At 38.6% G+C, this 17,591-nt stretch overlaps 1 protein-coding gene across 1 annotated transcript in view; it reads right to left on the reverse strand.

Moving 5' to 3' along the window:
• The window catches only part of LOC122065554 (protein RRNAD1), a 51,985-nt gene that overhangs the window by 21,480 nt on the left and 12,914 nt on the right, over positions 1-17,591 (reverse strand). Inside the window, exons 6-10 of the mRNA XM_042629374.1 lie at positions 16,844-16,983; positions 15,533-15,775; positions 3,636-3,810; positions 989-1,056; positions 750-862 (exon numbers count right to left, since the gene is read on the reverse strand). Of these exons, the coding sequence (XP_042485308.1) occupies positions 750-862; positions 989-1,056; positions 3,636-3,810; positions 15,533-15,775; positions 16,844-16,983 (739 nt within the window). The remainder of the gene's footprint in view (positions 1-749; positions 863-988; positions 1,057-3,635; positions 3,811-15,532; positions 15,776-16,843; positions 16,984-17,591) is intronic.

Below are 17,591 nucleotides of genomic sequence, written 5' to 3' on the forward strand. Positions count from 1 at the left end.
CCCCCCCCCCCCAAAAAAAAAAGAAAACAAAGAAAAGTTCATTGATGAAGACCGGAGAACATAAAATAATCAGGCAAAATACAAGAGGACAAAAAATCATAAGAAAATAAAACACTACTCAAAAGTATCAGATCAGGGTAGATATCCCAATATACTTCTCTAGAGACTCCATTCTGCCGAAAGAATCAGTTGGATGACTATGATACCAAGCCACGGTAGAACAAGTTGTTCAATTTGAAAGCTAAAAACGAAAACCCCTCAAACAAATATGAGATTATTTACAAAAAGTCATCAGCCAACCTCTTGATCCATCCAATGAATGAAGACTAAACTTGAACGAGGGAAAATTCAGTGGGAGTTTAGCTCAAATAGAGAACAGAGAAATTAAATAACTTTAGAAGACAACTAAGATAGTCGTGAAACTGTAATCAATGGACTAATTCAGCATATAGTATAAGTCCGCAAAGTTTTGATTAAATTCTGATAACAGATCAGTAGGGTTCAAAATCCTACTCTGATAAGACTTAATCAAAACAAAAACAGAACCGCAGGATTGATTAAAATATTCATTCAGGAACTCAGAAAAGATTTCAGAGAGGGACTAGTCTGAGATAACATTAGTAAACTGAAGGCAGAACTATTAATATAAATCCCCCCCCCCCCCAAAAAAAAAAAAAAACCAGAGAGAGAGATTTGAGACATATAGTAAATAAGGACAGCCGTAGGGTATGAAAATAATCACAGCTGACCTGTGTTCTTGACAGATAGATAGAATAGATAGAAGTAGAAAACAGGTTGGAATTCACCAAAACCTCTAAAGAGAATCCACTCTTCCACCAAGGAAACCACCAGGTAAACACCACTGAATCCACAAAACCAAATCAGAAACTGAACATATTAATTTCTTTAAATTGATGGAGGGCCTATGGCCAGTACATGTAATCATAACTTCTCCAAGAGTGAGTGATTGGCAAAGGAAAGATCCTACATCATCCAATGGTCCAACCAATAGGAAATAAGAGCTCCCATCACCCAACCAATAGGAAAGCTCCAAACCTATAAGAAAAAGGAGCCAACACATCTTGGAATAAAAAAAATTAAAGAAACTAATCTTCAAGAAACCCCACAATTGAACTATTTAACAAAGTTAAGATCTAGAATCCTATTCAAAACAAAATCTAAACATGAATAGTAACCACAGGCTGTCATGTCACAAGTAAGTTTTTGTCATGCTGGCTTTCGTGATGCCATGCTGACTATGATGGCTATGATTTCACAATCAAATTTTAGAATATGTTTTCTTCTCCTTCCCCTGCTGGTAATGCTTCTAGAACCTTGATTCTGCATCAGACAGTTAATGGAACTCCTTCCACAACTAACTCTGATAGCCCAACTAGGTAGAAACTCTTTGGTGTAGAACAGCTTAGGGTTTTAGGTTTCCAGGACTGAACTACAATGGAGTGGTGGTGGGCAAGGCCTTCTGCGATAAGGCAAAGAGATAAGATAGATTCTGGTTAAACGAATCCATGGTTTAAAGTTTCGGTGCTTATCATACAGCATCGGCCGATACATATCAGTATCAGTCGGCACCAATAAGATACATGTATTTTAAAAAATTTCTATGTATCGAAGAGTATTGTATGATACACTCCGATACTCCGATACTCTCTGATACTAATCGATACGTACAATTGAGCCCCGAACAATTAAATTACATGCATATCGGTGAGTATTGATGAGTATCGGTTCTCACCGATACTTACTTATACATATCTATATAACTCATTTCACTTCCGAAAGAGAGCTTGTTCTTCTCATTGGCAATACTTAACTTTCCAAAATTAGAAAAAAAACTACACTTTTACCTGACAGATTTCACAATCTTAATTTACCATTTTTTCATACCCTCCTCATCATGAATTATGGCATCCTCATGTTGATCATCTCCTCTAGTTTATATCTATAGAGTCCTTGCAGCCAAATAAGTGTCTTCCGTTTGATTTCTCCATTCCATTTAGTTCTTAATTTCTATAAGAATCATCATGACAACTAGTGTCATCATTTTTATTTAATGTTGTTTGTCCTTGCAACAAGCCAAGTGTATTGATCCTTCCACAAAATTAAACCTTGTACCCATTTCATGAATGCTCAAGTTATCGCCATCCCTTTTGCAGTGTTTTACTAGTATTTTTTATAAAAAGCTGGATGGCAAGATCAAACAATTAAGTTTGCTTTATTTACATGAATTATTGCATCAATTTGTTCATACCATTACTTCATCTGATAAGCCTCATTCTTTTGAACAATTTCAATTGAATACCCTTGTCTCTCAATACGATGTTCACCATTTTAGTGTTTATGCATGATACATGTTACATATAGATTTTTTTTTTTTACTTTTTTTTTATGCATAAGTCTATAAATGTGTTTCCTATCCATTTATGTGCATATCTTTAGCGTATCTCGAATAAGATACAATACCCTCCGATACGTACCTTAAATTTAATCGACTGATACCGATACTTTAATCCTCAAACAAATCAGGAAATCAGAAAACAAAACTACAGGTTAATAGAAGATTTAGGTTAAGGTAGAATGAAGCTACAGTTCAAAAAAATAGAATAATGTGCAAGAAGAGGAAGAGAAAGATAAGCAAACCCCCACAATCCTCCGTTTCCATATAGAGCATATGTGGAGAACCTTGCATATATGTAACATCCAAAGCATGGTTCTCATATATATTGGAGTAGAACGTTTGTTAAAGATTGCTACCATGAGGGATGTTTGTCACTGTTACTATGAGGGGGAGTGTCCCTGTTTAGTTGTAATTGTTAGGCTATGAGTAGTTGAGGTTTAATTTCTTTGTAATTAAACTTATACTCTTAGTAGGTTTCCTGCTAAGAGTCAATTGCTTTATAAGTACAGGGGATAGACCATGATTGGGAAATAATGAATACTCTCTCAGTTCTCTTGTTCTTCCTTCTTCTCTTGTTCTTCTTCTTCACAGTTTCTGGTTGTTGAAGAAAGTGATTACGATACTCTCAACAAATTCATCCAAGACATGTATGACTGATAAAGGCACGTAATCTAAAAACAGAAAGAAGAAAACTCCAATTAGGTGGCAATTAGAGGCCCTGAGACCCAGCCATCCTGAAAAACACCTGCCTAGAAAGCCAATCAGCCAATACATTAGCTGATTTTGGCCTCCAGCTGAACAAGCAATTCAACTGAGATGCCAGGAGGAGAATATGTCTAATATTATGTGCATGCCTCCTGGACCCTCAGTGAGCTTCCGAGCCCAAGCTATAATGGTTGCCGAATCTGCCTCTGCAATGATATCGTGAAAACCTTCTCTCGACCAAACTGCAACCCCATCCTAGGAGAAAGAATCACCTGATACGGTTTCCCAGTCCAGTTGGATTCGAGTATGCTTTCGAAACTATTCTGATGGCAATCTAATCAGTCCACCCACTCCCTAAAGTCCTGGATTACCTTTATTAGTCTTCGGATAGTTTCTCAGATATTTTCCTTGTATGCTGGAAATTTAAGTACTTCCATATTACGAAACCTCCACACCCACATGAAAGAAAAAAGTAAACATCCGTAATAAGTGAAAAGTATCTGAATGATTCTACCTGACAAGAAAGATCACGGGCATTTTTGCCAAAAGAAAATCCAGCCAATTTAGCACTTTCACTCATTGGGAAACCACACTGAGGACCTGTATTGTCAGAAATTTCTTCAGATAGCAAGTTGTAACAGCAACCAACGCTAACCACAGCTTTGACTTCTCTGCACTCCAAAAAAGTTCTGGACAGACAATACCAGTTAGATATTCCCTTTTTGTTTTCACGGTGGGTAAAAATTCCTGAACAAATAACACTCCCACTTATTCGAAAGGTGAAAAACTTATGAAATTCAATAAATTTTTAAATACCAAGACAATCCGAAACATAGGGTAAACAAGAAAATTTCTTACTACTAAAGGAGGAGGGGAATGGAGAAAAGTGAAAGGTTTTATGGATAGGTGCACCCACATGGAAATGTATAGGTGGGCATACCAAGTTGTGCCATTGGGAAAGTGATGTGGTGATTCCTACAGTCGGATATCTAGGAAATTGTTTGGGTCGACCACATGTCAAATTTCAGCTTCATATTCAATCATTTACTATCTCAAGTAATGTCATAACCTCCCATGAATGTCCATGCCCCCCCCCAAGTCCCATCGATTCTCTTCATAGTCCTGGATCTTTTTAATGGCTAATGTTGCCATGTGGCCTACTATGTTTAGGCAGAAACTTGACATGCAGAGAAACTTAGGTCTACATGTCCACAAAATTTCAGCACCTTCCAACCATCTATGTGGCAGAACTTAGGCATCTGTACAGCTATCATATTTGAGTGTGTCCACTCAGAAATACACATCATAAACACAACATGAAAAATTAATGGGTGATTAATATAGATAAGTCACTTAATGGGCTTATTTTATTGCAAATAAACCTTGGGTCGCGTTATGTATGTGTTGGGCCCTTGATCCCATGGGTTTTCTTTGTAATGGGTCACTTTAATGGGCCTAAAATACAAAAAATGGGTAGAAAGTAGGGAAACGAGATTTAATTCATTAGTTTAGTTAGAGTCCCATTTTGAGTCTATTTGCTTTGTTATTTCAGTTTTTAGTCAGTTTAGGTTTCCCTATTAGTAAATGACTAGTTAGTTACCTATTCCATGTTGAAGTTCTAGTCTAGTCCTATTTGAAATCCAACTCCTATTATGTAAAGTCTAATCCTACTTGGAGTCTAACTCCTAGTTAATGGTGTGACTGCTAATCTGCCCTCTACATATAGAGGAGCTTATGTACTCTCAATTATCAGATTTGAATAGTGAATGATTGCAGTCAATTGCTTAAGCAGCCAGGATAGCTATGGGTGAGATGTCTGGTCCGAGATAACCAATCCCACCCCCCTTGTCTTGTTTCTTTTCTTTCCTTTTCTCTGTTTACTGCTGCTATTATTATCTGCTGTTACTGTTTACTACTATTGTCAAAATCAGACCTGTTCACATCCTCAAAGTTAGAACTGACCAACACCCATGGAGGAATTAGGAGAGAGATCGATCTCCTCTTCCTTCCCCAATCGATCTCTGATCTACCTGGCATTTGCAGAGGGTGTTCACAGCCACCAAGGATAACTCGATCCTATTCTTGCTGCTGTCCAAGCAGCCCTACTACAGTTCTTGAAGAATTCTCTAAGATTCTCTCTCTTAGGTTTGAAAATCAAGAAAGCACATAACTCTCAAATCAGCCGTCAGAAGCTCTTCATATTTTGGGTTTTTGTACCCTTCCTAGGCCCTACAATCGACCAAGTTTGCAGCTCAATTGGATCCCCACAGACCCAGCTGCACCACTCTCTCTCCACCCCTATCACAGGCCATTCTCTCTCCAATCGGATTGGTTTTTGGGCTGGTTTTTGTTACTGTATCCTTGGGGGTCTTATTCCCTTGTTTCTTAGTCCTATTTATGTTTTATGTTCTCTTGTTCTTCTAGTCTAATTCTAAACATTCTAAAGTTAGCTTAAAGTCTTCAGTTGTCTTGTTTGGGGTTGTAAATGTTAGGGATATGCCCACACTCTTATAGTTGGTTTTGATGATAACAAACATATGAAGGTATGTCACAGTTTTCCTTTAAGTATTGTTTTGTAGAGACTTCATATCAAAGATCGAATTTGGTGAATGAAACGAAGAAATGAAGATTGAAGTCATCAAATGAAGAGTATCAACAAGTTGGCATCAATGCTTGAAGAAGATATCATAAGAATTTAAGCTTCAAGATGTCAAGACATGAGGCTCAAAGACATGGAATTGCAAACAAGAAGAAAAGAAGATAAAGTGCCAAAGAGTGGAAGGTTCAAGTGAAGAAGAAGACCTCTAGGATAGATTAGTCACTTTTAATGTTATTTGTAATTTCCACATACATATATGCACTCACCTCATGCATGTGCATTGCATCATACTAGAATGACCATAGAGCATACCTTGACCAAGTATGAAAAGTCTCTAAGTGGTGAGGAACATATTAGGAAAAATGTGTTCTAGTGAAATTCTGTGAAAACCACATTAACCTGACTCAAGGGTATTTTAGGTAATCTTAAAGTCAGTATAAGGAGATGAAACCTTCATAGAGGTTGTAGGAAATTGAGTTTTGATTCCAACGCAACTGATCTCAAGTCAATCCAAGGTCGGACCGAAAAGTTATGGTCAAAATACTGACGACTGGTCAGTATGACAGCATTCTGTCAAAACAGTCTATCATGTTGGAGGTCGACCGGCTGAAAGCCCCGGTCGACCGGACCTGTCCGAGACCATAGGCGGTCGACCGGCTGAAAGTCCCGGTCGACCGGTGACTGCTTGGAAGTGCCCAAACGGCTATATTTTGCCTCAACGGCTCTTGGCGGTCGACCGGCTACCGATGGAGGTCGACCGGTAGACCCATAATATGTCCGTTAGAGCTTGATTCCATGCCTAAAATGCTTCACTAAGCTCACCTATAAATACCTCTAATACTACTCATTAATCAACAATAAATCCCAACTTTAGAGAAGCATTATTTGAGCATTAGAAGTGAGAATTGGTCTACACCATCTCTTGAGTTCAAGTTCTTCATTTTACATTCAAGAGGAACTCAAGACCATCTACAAGTCTTCGTCTACATCTTGGCATTTACATTACAAGCACCAAGAAGACTTCAAAAGGTGCATTCATTCTATCATCATTGCATATTTCATTTGCACCACACCGGAGGTAATTCTCTTTTATTCCACTTCTCCATTTTCTATTTTACATTAAGTCTAGACTGTACTTAGGCTTGTGTAAGGACCCTCTCATCCTTAAGAGATTGTAAGGATCCTCTTATCCTTAAAAGAGTGTAAGGTGCCTCTCTACCTTAAAGGAGATTGTAAGGTGCATCTCTACCTGCAAAGGAGATTGTAAAGGCGCCTCTCTGCCTGTAAAGGAGATTTGTAAGGATACTCTTATCCGTGAAAAAGATTGTAAAGGTTTTCTTCCCTACCTACTGTACTGAAAGGGAGAACTAGTGGAATACCTTACAAGAGGACTCTTGTAGGGAGTGGACTAGACTCGGATTGAGTCGAACCACTATAAATCTTGTGTTGTGTGATTGTGCTTATTTTATTTATTCCGCATTGTTTTAAATTACAATCACACTTGGGACCTATACATCGAAAAGAGTTAAATTTCACTAGTATAACCTATTCACCCCCCCTCTAGGTTATTTCAGTAAATTGTTGGGGTAGTTTACTTGTAACCTACTTCTGCATTAGTGATCCATAAAAAATACATAAATCAAATAATGAGAAACATTAACAAATTTCAAAAATAATAGAGCGTGAGTTCTATATAAATCAACCAATGTGCAGTATAACAAAGTCTTGAGGGTTAATGGCATAAAATTTTAACAAGCGCCTTCCAACTCCACAAATAGCTTGACAGATTTTGGCATATAAAAATGAAGATAGAATACGTGAATATTCATCAGCATTTTAAGAAGTCTAAATGCTATGCAGTTCATACAAAATAAATGTTGTTTATTAGGATTGTTGAGTTTAGCACCTAACGCTAAACTCTAAAACCGATAGGGGCCGATAAGGGTATTTTGGGTCCCATCGGTTCCCATATTTCTGTGATGTGGCTTTTCTTGTAATTGAGCAATGGGGGTACTATTGTCTTTTACTTTCAGCATTATTTAATATAAGTAAAGGACTAAAACCTGCAATCAACCTATTCTAGTAAAATCGTAGGTCTCTTCTCATCTTTTGGGAGTCTCCTTCGGTTATACCTCTCTCTTCTCTCTTCTCTCTTCTCTTCTTCTTTTGGTTTGATTACTAGGTAATTGGGATTGTAACATGGTATCAGAGCCTCTGTAATCAAATCAAGCTTTTCAAAATCCTCCCTACTGATCTCGGTTTTGCGCTGAAATCTTCTTGTGTGCAGCCAGCTATTGCTGCATCTACTATGGATTAAATCACATGGAGTGATTTATTTGGTGTATGGATCGTGCTCTATTGGTACTATGCTAAAGATTCAAAGAACTTGAACCGCAGCCATCTTCTTCTTTCCTTTATCGAATCCGGGTCTCTTGAGTGAAAGCCAGATATCTAGTCGTTGTGGTTCAGGCTAGTTTGCTATTTTTCTTGGTATTTTTAGGTGAAGTATTTTTGGGTGAAAGCTAGTTAGCTAGATATCGACGACTCTATTTGTGGGTGAAGTATTTTTGGGTGAAAGCCAGATATCGGCGACTCTATTTGTCTACTTTATTTTTTGTTTTCATGGCTGAGACCAAGTCTACTACCTCTGTGACTACTACATCTGCTTCGGACAATGTCAATGTCCAAATTACTTCTATTAAGCTCAAGGGAATCTCGAATTACCTACTTTGGGCTCAATCTGCAAAAGTTTACCTTATGGCCAACGATAAACTTAAGTATACTGCTTCTGATTCTCCTTCATCATCTGACAAGGGTTATGATGAATGGATGAAGGAGAATGCTTTGATTTTAATCTGGTTGTGGAATAGTATGGAACCAGATGTCGCTACCAATGTCATGTTTCACTCTACTGCAAAGGGAGTATGGGACGATTTGAAAGAAACTTACTCTCAAGAAAAGAACATGACTCGTATCTAAGATATTTATGAGAAGTTGTTCCAGTTTCGCCAGTCTGACAGATCTCTTTCAGAGTATTATAGTACTTTCAAGGGAATGGTTGAAGAACTTAATGTTTTCCAGCCCTTGACCATAGACATTGACAAATTGAAAGCTCAGCGGAATGAGTTTTTCGTTTTCAAGTTTTTGACTGGTTTGAATAATGATTTGAAGGCAGTGAAGGGCCATTTACTTGCAGGCAATACTGTTCCCCACTCTGAATGACACTTATTCGCGACTGCAGCGTATCACTTCATCAACTAAATCTGATCAGTCTTCCAAAGACAATTATGCCTTCCTTGCCAACCATAGACGTGGTCACGGTCGTGAGGGAGGTCATGGATCGGCTGGTCGAGGTTCTAGTGGACAACCTTCTGATCGTGCAGCTTGCCAGTGCACTTATTGCGGGAGCCCAACCATACTATAAAGACTTGCTGGGCAAAGCATGGCAAGCCAGAGTGGGCAACCCAGTTAGCCAATCATGCTGTGTCAGATGATGGTACAGACACAGTGTCTTCCATTGATGTTAAACCGAGACCTTCTTTAGGAGATTCATCTACCAGTCTGCGCTATGACATCAATCAGTTGCTCCAGCGCTTGCACATTCTCGAGGCATCCTCTAAAACATCCAATGGTGGGTCTACATCCGCTGCCACCTTAGCTCATGCAAGTACCTCAACCCTTATTACCACTACCTCTACCCCCTGGATCATTGATTCAGGTGCTTCTGCCTATATGATTGGTAAGTCATCACTTTTTAAAACCTTTTCTTCTAGTACTAGTTCTACATCTGTTGTTATTCTTGCCAACGATGCTTCTACCCCGGTTCTCAGTCATGGTACTATATCACCCACACCCTTACTGAATTTATCTTTTGTGTTACATATTCCACAATTCCCATTAAGTCTTCTTTTTGTGAGCCAGTTAACTAGCTCATTAAATTTCTCAGTAAACTTCTTTCCCTCTTACAGTGTTTTTCAGGATCTTCACACGAGGAAGACGATTGGTGGAGGGCATGAAAAAGATGGTTTATATTATCTCACATGTGGTTCTCATACTTCTGCTACTGTTACTGCTGTTGGGATGTGACTCCTTTCCAATGGCACTGTCGTTTAGGACATTTATCTTTAGCTAGGTTGAAACTTTTATTTCCTAGTTTTAAGTCTGTGATTAGGTTAGAATGTGAGGCCTGTGAGTTGGGAAAACATCACCATGTGTCCTTCCCATCTCGCTCTGTGTCTCGTAGTCCGTCTTTATTTTCCTTAGTCCATTCTGATGTATGGGGTCCTTGCAGAGTTAGTAATAGATTTAGTTTTCGTAATTTTATGACTTTTGTGGATGATCATTCTCGCCTTACATGGTTTTACATGTTAAAGGACAGATCTGAATTTTTATCTGTGTTTCAACAATTTTATAATGAAATAAAAACTCAATTTGGCATTTTGATTAAGATTTTTCGTTCTGATAATGCTTTATAATATGCTCAATCTGATATTTCTGATTTTTGTGCCAATCGTGGGATGATACACTAGACCAGTTGCGCCTATACCCCACAACAACATGGGGTAGCAAAGCGCAAGAACCGGCATCTACTCGAGGTTGCCCGTGCTATTATATTCATATGCATGTTCCTAACCATTTTTGGTGTGATGGGGTTTTAACTGCATGTCACTTGATTAATCGCATGCCATCTTCAGTGCTTTCAGATAGGTCCCCTTTTTCTATGTTCCCTACTTTGCCAAGCTTTCCTGTTCCTCCCCGAGTCTTTGGCTGTGTGTGTTTTGTCCATAATTTGCATGTGCAAGTAGATAAACTGTCTCCTAAGTCTACTAAGTGCATTTTTTTGGGTTATTCACATACTCAGAAAGGGTAAAAGTGCTATGACCCCATTACTCACAGGAACTTTGTTAGTGCTGATGTGACCTTCTTTGAAGGCACATCATTCTTTTCTCCTCAGGTGTCCCAGTCTGGTATGGAGTGGACTTCTCCATCTCCACCCATTCCATCTCTCATACCCTTCCCTCTATATAGGTTTATCAGTGCAGGAAGAAGGTTGGACAGCCGAGTGGAGAAACCAATACTTCAGATGATTCACTTCCTCCACTGCCGCCTTTCTCTGGTGAAGCTCCTCCTTCTCCACCTGATGACTTACCAATTACTTCCTTCTCCGTCTGATGACTTACCAATTACTCAAAGGAAAGGTACACGTTATTGCACTAAAAAATCTATGGTTGTGTATCCTATTAATAACTTTGTTTCCTTGTCTCATCTTCCCTCTCCCATCCATGGTCTTGCCTTGTCACTTTCTACGAACCCTATTCACAGCACCAATAATGATGCCCTAACTATTATTGGATGGAAATCTGCCATGGATGTAGAAATTGATGCTCTCTTGAGTCGTGGTACCTGGAGTCTGGTAAATTTACCTCCTGGTAAGGATTTGGTGAAGTGTCGTTAGGTGTACACTGTTAAGTATCACTCTGATGGCTCTATTGAGCGGTTGAAAGCCCGTCTGGTTGACAAGGGTTATACTCAGACATATGGAATTGATTATTTTGAGACCTTCTCCCCAGTTGCTAGACTGAACTCTGTTCGCCTACTTATTTCTCTTACTGTCAACTTTGATAGTCCCTTCTTTCAGTTAGACATCAAGAATGCCTTCTTGTATGGTGATCTACAGGAAGAGATGTATATGGAGCAGCCTCCTGGTTATGTTGCTCAGGAAGATAATAAAGGTCATGTGTGTCACTTACACAAGGCTATCATTGGACTTAAATAGTCCCCTCCGGCATGGTTTGACAAGTTCAGTGCTACTATAGTTACTTATGGATTTTCTCAGTGTTATTCTGATCATTCTGTCTTTGTTCATCGCAGAAGTGATAAATTGGTTGCCTTGGTAGTTTATGTTGATATTATTCTTACTGGTAATGATGAGGTAGGAATTTCTGAAGTGAAAACTTAGCTACAGCAACACTTTCATACCAAGGACTTAGGCCAACTTCACTACTTTCTTAGAATTGAGGTGATCCGATGTAAGAAAGGGATTAGTCTGTCTCAAAGGAAATATGTGTTGGCCCTTTTATCTGATACTGGCATGCTTGCATCCAAACCTGTTGAAATCCCTATGGATCCTCACCAAAAGTTTGGTATTAATAATGGTGAACCTCTTCAGGATGTGCATCAGTACAAGAGTTTGATTGGCAAGCTGATTTATCTTACTATAACACGTCTTGACATCTCCTATGTTGTTGGAGTCCTCATCCAGTTCATGCAGTCTCCTCAGAAAGCACATTGGGATGCTGTTGTCTGTGTTCTTCGTTATCTAAAGGATGCTCCTGGAAAAGGGTTGATCTATCATCCTAATCGGCATATGGAACTAGTTGGCTATTCTGATGCTGATTGGGCCGACTCTGCTAATGATCGGAGATCTACTACTGGTTATTGTACATTTGTTGGAGGTAATCTGGTTAAATGGCGTAGCAAGAAACAGACTACCATTGCCCGATCTAGTGTAGAAGCAGAATACAGAGCTATGGCTCATACCGCTACTGAGTTAATGTGGCTACGGTCTTTACTCTTAGAGTTAGGATTTCCAGTGACCAAGCTTATGCAGATGTATTGTGACAACCAAGCTGCAGTGCACATTGCTAGTAATCCAGTCTTCCATGAGAGGACCAAGCACATAGAGGTGGACTACCACTTTGTTAGTGCTGCTGTTCTGAATAAGCTAATTGAGACTCCTTTTGTTCCTTCATCAGATCAGTTGGCTGATATGTTCACTAAGTCACTATTTGCTCCTAGTTTCCGTATGGTTGTACCAAGCTAAGCATGGGTGATGTGTATGCTCCAGCTTGAGGGGGAGTGTTGAGTTCTAAAACTGATAGGGGCTCATAGGCGTATTTTGGGTACCAGCGGCTCCCATATTTTTGCGATGTGGCTTTTCTTGTAATTGGGCAATAGGGGTACTATTGTCTTTTACTTTCAACATTATTTTAATATAAGTAAAGGACTAAAACCTGCAATCAACCTATTTTGGTGAGATCGCAGGTCTCTTCTCATCTTTTGGGAGTCTCCTTCGGTTGTACCTCTCTCTTCTCTCTTCTCTTCTTCTTCTTTTCTCTCTTTTTCTTTTGGTTTGATAACAAGGTATCTGGGATTGTAACAAGGATAATTAGATTCTATGGACTTTTTTGAGGTACAGAAAATTCAGAATGAACCATAGGTTCGATCATTACCATTGTTGAAAAGGGACCACCAATGGTGTCGGGACGATAGGGCAAACTGGACCCTAATTTAAGAAATTGGGGCATAGCCTGTGGAGTCTACTAAAAACTATGGGACTTGTTAAGAAACTTGAAAGAAAAAGAGCAATTCTACAAAGAACTGATATCAAAGTATAGGAATTCAAATCAGAACTTCGAATAAGAAGAAACAGAACTTAAATGTGGATTTAATTGTGGAAATCAATCTATGAGAATGAAGGACTGAGAATTACTGTCAAAATCGATAATAACAGAAGGGTTTGTAACCAAGAAGGTTACAAAAAGAAACTGTAACAATACTTTGTTTGCCCCTAAATTGTTTTAATTACCTAAGCTACCCCCGCTTTCTTGTATCTGCACACCTGCACAAGCAGGATGATTGTGTTACGGAAAATGGAAGATAGACAAATCCTCTCCCTTCCCTGGTTTTGTAGATGGAAACATCTATCAATATAGATAAGAATCCATATTTTGCCAGAAGAAAGACTTTTCCCCATTTACCAAAAGATTTTTATCAATATACACAATGATATGAAGATCTATTGGCAAGGAAAGAGGCCAAAGAGGCCTGCAGGGAAACTTGTTGCCCACTTGACCAAGTGATCCGTGGACAGGTTGTGCTCTCTACTGAGATGAGCAAAAGAAGCAGTGGTAAATGTTGATGCCAGTGACCTGATATCACCCATTGCTAATCTACTCTCTACTGGAGCAGAACCTTCATCATCCTGCAAGGCTTTGACAAGCTGTAAATGATCAGGATCGCATCTGATCCAATCAATTTTCAGAGAAGAGGGCCATCTCCTGACTTGGTTTAATGCAAAATATTCAGTTAGAATGGTAGATGATGGAAACCATGGTCAGTAATACAGGATACAGGGCAACCTTAGAAGAATCACACTGATCCAAGCCCGATGCTTCTAGGATGAGAGAAAAGGTTGCATTTGAACTGATTGCACAATTGAACCACCCACCCCCACCCCAGGTTGGAATCTATTCCTTCCATACAATGTTGCCATTGAGATGATCCCCCTAGAAACAAAGCATGGACTGTCTCATTTACATTACACAATAGAGTGCCCAATTCAAGTTGAAAGAAGAGAAAAACAGAAGAAGCATGCTTAAAGAAGGTAAATTTTTTACATCACACGTTCAGAGAAGTTCAGGGATCCTCTTTCACATAACAGATGGAAGGGAAAATGGCTTCCATTTCAGGAATTACCCCCTTCAGCTTCTCTTTTCTGAAAGTGGTGTTTCTTTTAACTCCATTCCCTCTGTCTTACTCTGCTCATCACAACTTGGTTTTCAACATTGGCTTCTACAGTTTATAAGCACACACACACAAAGGGACCTTCTCTCTCCCATGGAAGAACACAACACAGCTCTCAAAGGCACACCATGGATTCTTAACCTCTCAAAATTGGGTGGGAGCACCGGTGTCTCTGGCTGCAACTGCCATTTAAGTGGGCAGACAGGGAAAGGGGAGACAATTCGTCCAAGGGAGAAGAAAAAGGTTATAGCAATCATTGTAATCAAGTTAATTACAAACAGATTTAGCAAAAACAGAATTTTAAAACTCAAGGAGAAATTTAATAACTCTTAAAAATTAGCTCAGATCTGTCACAAACTGAGGTCAAGTGCTAAGTAGGATTTGTCCCAAACTCTAATCAAGTGCTATGTAGGATCCAAACAATTTAAATAGAAAAATCAATCTCAGGTAAGAAATAGGCAGTGATAAAAGAGGGGAGAGAACTTAGGTTTTGATGATCTGATTTAACAGAAAATAGTAGCAGAATAATTAATGTTAAGTATCAGATCAAAAAGAAAGAGAATAAGCAGACATAACTAAATTGATACATCAGAAAACTGGTAAAAACAAGGTATCGCCTGGGGAAGAAAGAGAAGATGAGAGAAAGTCTGACTTGAAACAAGAGTTCCTGAACTGCAACAGAACAGGAAAAACCAGCAACCACTAATGGAAATAACATTGGTAATAAGAGTCTAAAACTGAAAAGTGAAAACATAGCGTATAGATTCTTAAGTAGCCTAATCAAATCCTAATATGGAGCCCACTATTAATCTTGTATGCTAATTTTAATCCCCAATTTTGAGCCTATAGAATAGGGCTATTACAACAAAACCCCATTAAATAAGAGGCTTAACCCATATGTTAGCAAACCAAAAGCCTATTTTGGCCTAAGCTGCCAAATTTGATCACATAAATGCAACCACTTAAAATCTGCTGCATAAGTGTCTTAAGGAGCAGGGAAAAAATGTTAAATGAAAAAAGGGGTAGATGGACCATGTGGGAATGTTAGATTACCAAAATGTGTGAATCATGGAATAGTGTCAACCCCCTGCCCAATAGCTGTAGCAGTGACATGAGGCATTTTACTGTGTTTATTTTTGCAGGCTAACATGAGGCGTTTTACTATACTTATTGTTGCAGGCTACTACATTGGTAACTAATACGTGATGGGAAGATATCCAACATGGAATTCATAAGTAATGACACAACTAAATAGTTAAAAAAAATGAACATATGTTGGAACCAACCTAAGCATGGTAACTGAAAGGTCTCCACAAGCATGAAGTCCAGCAAGAACCAATGAAGATTCATTGTTTGGATCATTGCACAAAGTGGGTTCTTTCCCCACATCTGCTACACCTTCTACAATATGCTTTGACTGCTCATTATTCCCTTTATGAGGCAAATAATTGCTCAAAGCTTTCAACATTTCACTTGACAAAACACGGCAGGTGACTGTCTGGGGCGCACTCAAATATGCATTAGCTGCTCTGACATAACAAAACATCAGAATTCAGAAATCATCAAACAATGGAAGCCATAAGACAAAGTGCTCCAGACTTTAAGAGGAAAGAAGATACCCATAAGGTAGAGGGAACATCTACATGAGGCAATGTAGCAAGCTACTCATAGCCATAAATGTGGTCGGCTACCCAGGTTCTATTTCTCCATTCAACCTATTTATGGCATCATTCGAAATTTCGCCAAAATCTCAGCAGAATTTCGCTGGTTTCAACATGCCCAAGACGAAACAGGAGGCGAATCCCAGAAGCAGCATAATTTCGGTCATGTCTACATTGTAGACAAATTGCATTGTTTCCTCGAAATTTCGATCATTTTGGCCATTTTCCCCCTCAAAATTGCCAAGTGAAACTCACAGAAAAAATGCACTATATCAGTCTGACCAAAACGAGACAAAAATATGAGGTTTTGTCCTATAAAATTTTCCCGTGAATTTTATGGAATGCATTGATCATATAACACTCCATAAACATCTCTCCACTTCATCCACCTTGATCTAATTCTATTTGCAACATCATACTTATAATCTTCTTCGTGAATTATAATTGAACCTGTATCTAAAATTATCACTTAAAGATATCTATCATCAAACCTATTGCTGCTGGTTAGGAATTTGAAAATGCCCTAATCAATCAGCTTTGTCTTTTCTTCATATTTTCTTTACTAAAGTATTGGTTAGTGTTTTCTGATTTTGTCACAGTTTTATCCAGAAAAAACTATTTCGTTAGAAAATAACATAAAAAAGGGAACCAACCTCAATAACTAACCAACCTAAATAATTGGATGACAAGACTACCAGATTTTATGGCAGACAAAGAAAAGCGTTTGCACTGAAAAACAGAAACCTAAATATCCAATGTTGTCTTGATCTCATTAGGAATGCACGTGTTGAAGAACTTCGCTTTCCTGGGTAAGACCCATCCAATGGAGGATTCAACTCCTCCACATAAGGCTACATATAAAGTCACGTGTCTACCCTATAGGTACCTTGAATTTCCACTATGAAACAGATGTTTTTATAAGATCCCTTGCCATACCGAGCTTTACTCATTTTCGCCAAATAGTGCTTCTTGATTCGCTCTGCTCTTGCACTTGTAACTTCCCCATGATGAGAAGAAGCATCGATTGCAACTACAGAGAGATGGTATTGGAAAGACAGTACTTGTGCAAGATAACCCTAAAACAATATAGAAAGAAAGTTGATCAACAGATATTCTGAAAATATCTAAATATGGCTGCATATCAAACATAATCCATTTAAGGAAAAAAAGTTTCCTTTGACACAGAAGATAAGTCTAATGAACATATCAAGCACATAATGTCAACTTTATTGAAGAAAACTTCATATACCTTGTTTCTTGTTTCTGTTTTTCATCTATTCGTATGAAATTTTAATATGTAAAAATTAAAGGAAAATAATTGTATGGAATTATTTTGAACAGGTATTTTGGGTTTCAAATAGGGTGATTGGGAGTTTGAATCATCAGTAGGAACACGGATTATAGATCAGAGGGAACTGTAGAATGAGGACAAGATTCTAGGAGTACTTTATATTTGTTCTACTTGCTTGGTCGATTGCTTGTATATTATTCGCCTTTATTGTTTTAGAATGGCAACTGTGCATGCGCACATTGTGTGTTTGTGTGTGTGTGTGTGTGTGTGTGTGTGTGTGTGTGTGTGTTTCCCTTAACCATACATGAGCAGTCTTTTCTTTTTAGATGGTTACACTATAGAAGGGGGAGGGGGAAGGTAACAGCTAGGAGACTCCAACCTGAGATCTCCTGG

The sequence above is a fragment of the Macadamia integrifolia genome, chromosome 2 (genome assembly GCF_013358625.1).
Source record: "Macadamia integrifolia cultivar HAES 741 chromosome 2, SCU_Mint_v3, whole genome shotgun sequence".
Lineage (NCBI taxonomy): Eukaryota > Viridiplantae > Streptophyta > Magnoliopsida > Proteales > Proteaceae > Macadamia > Macadamia integrifolia.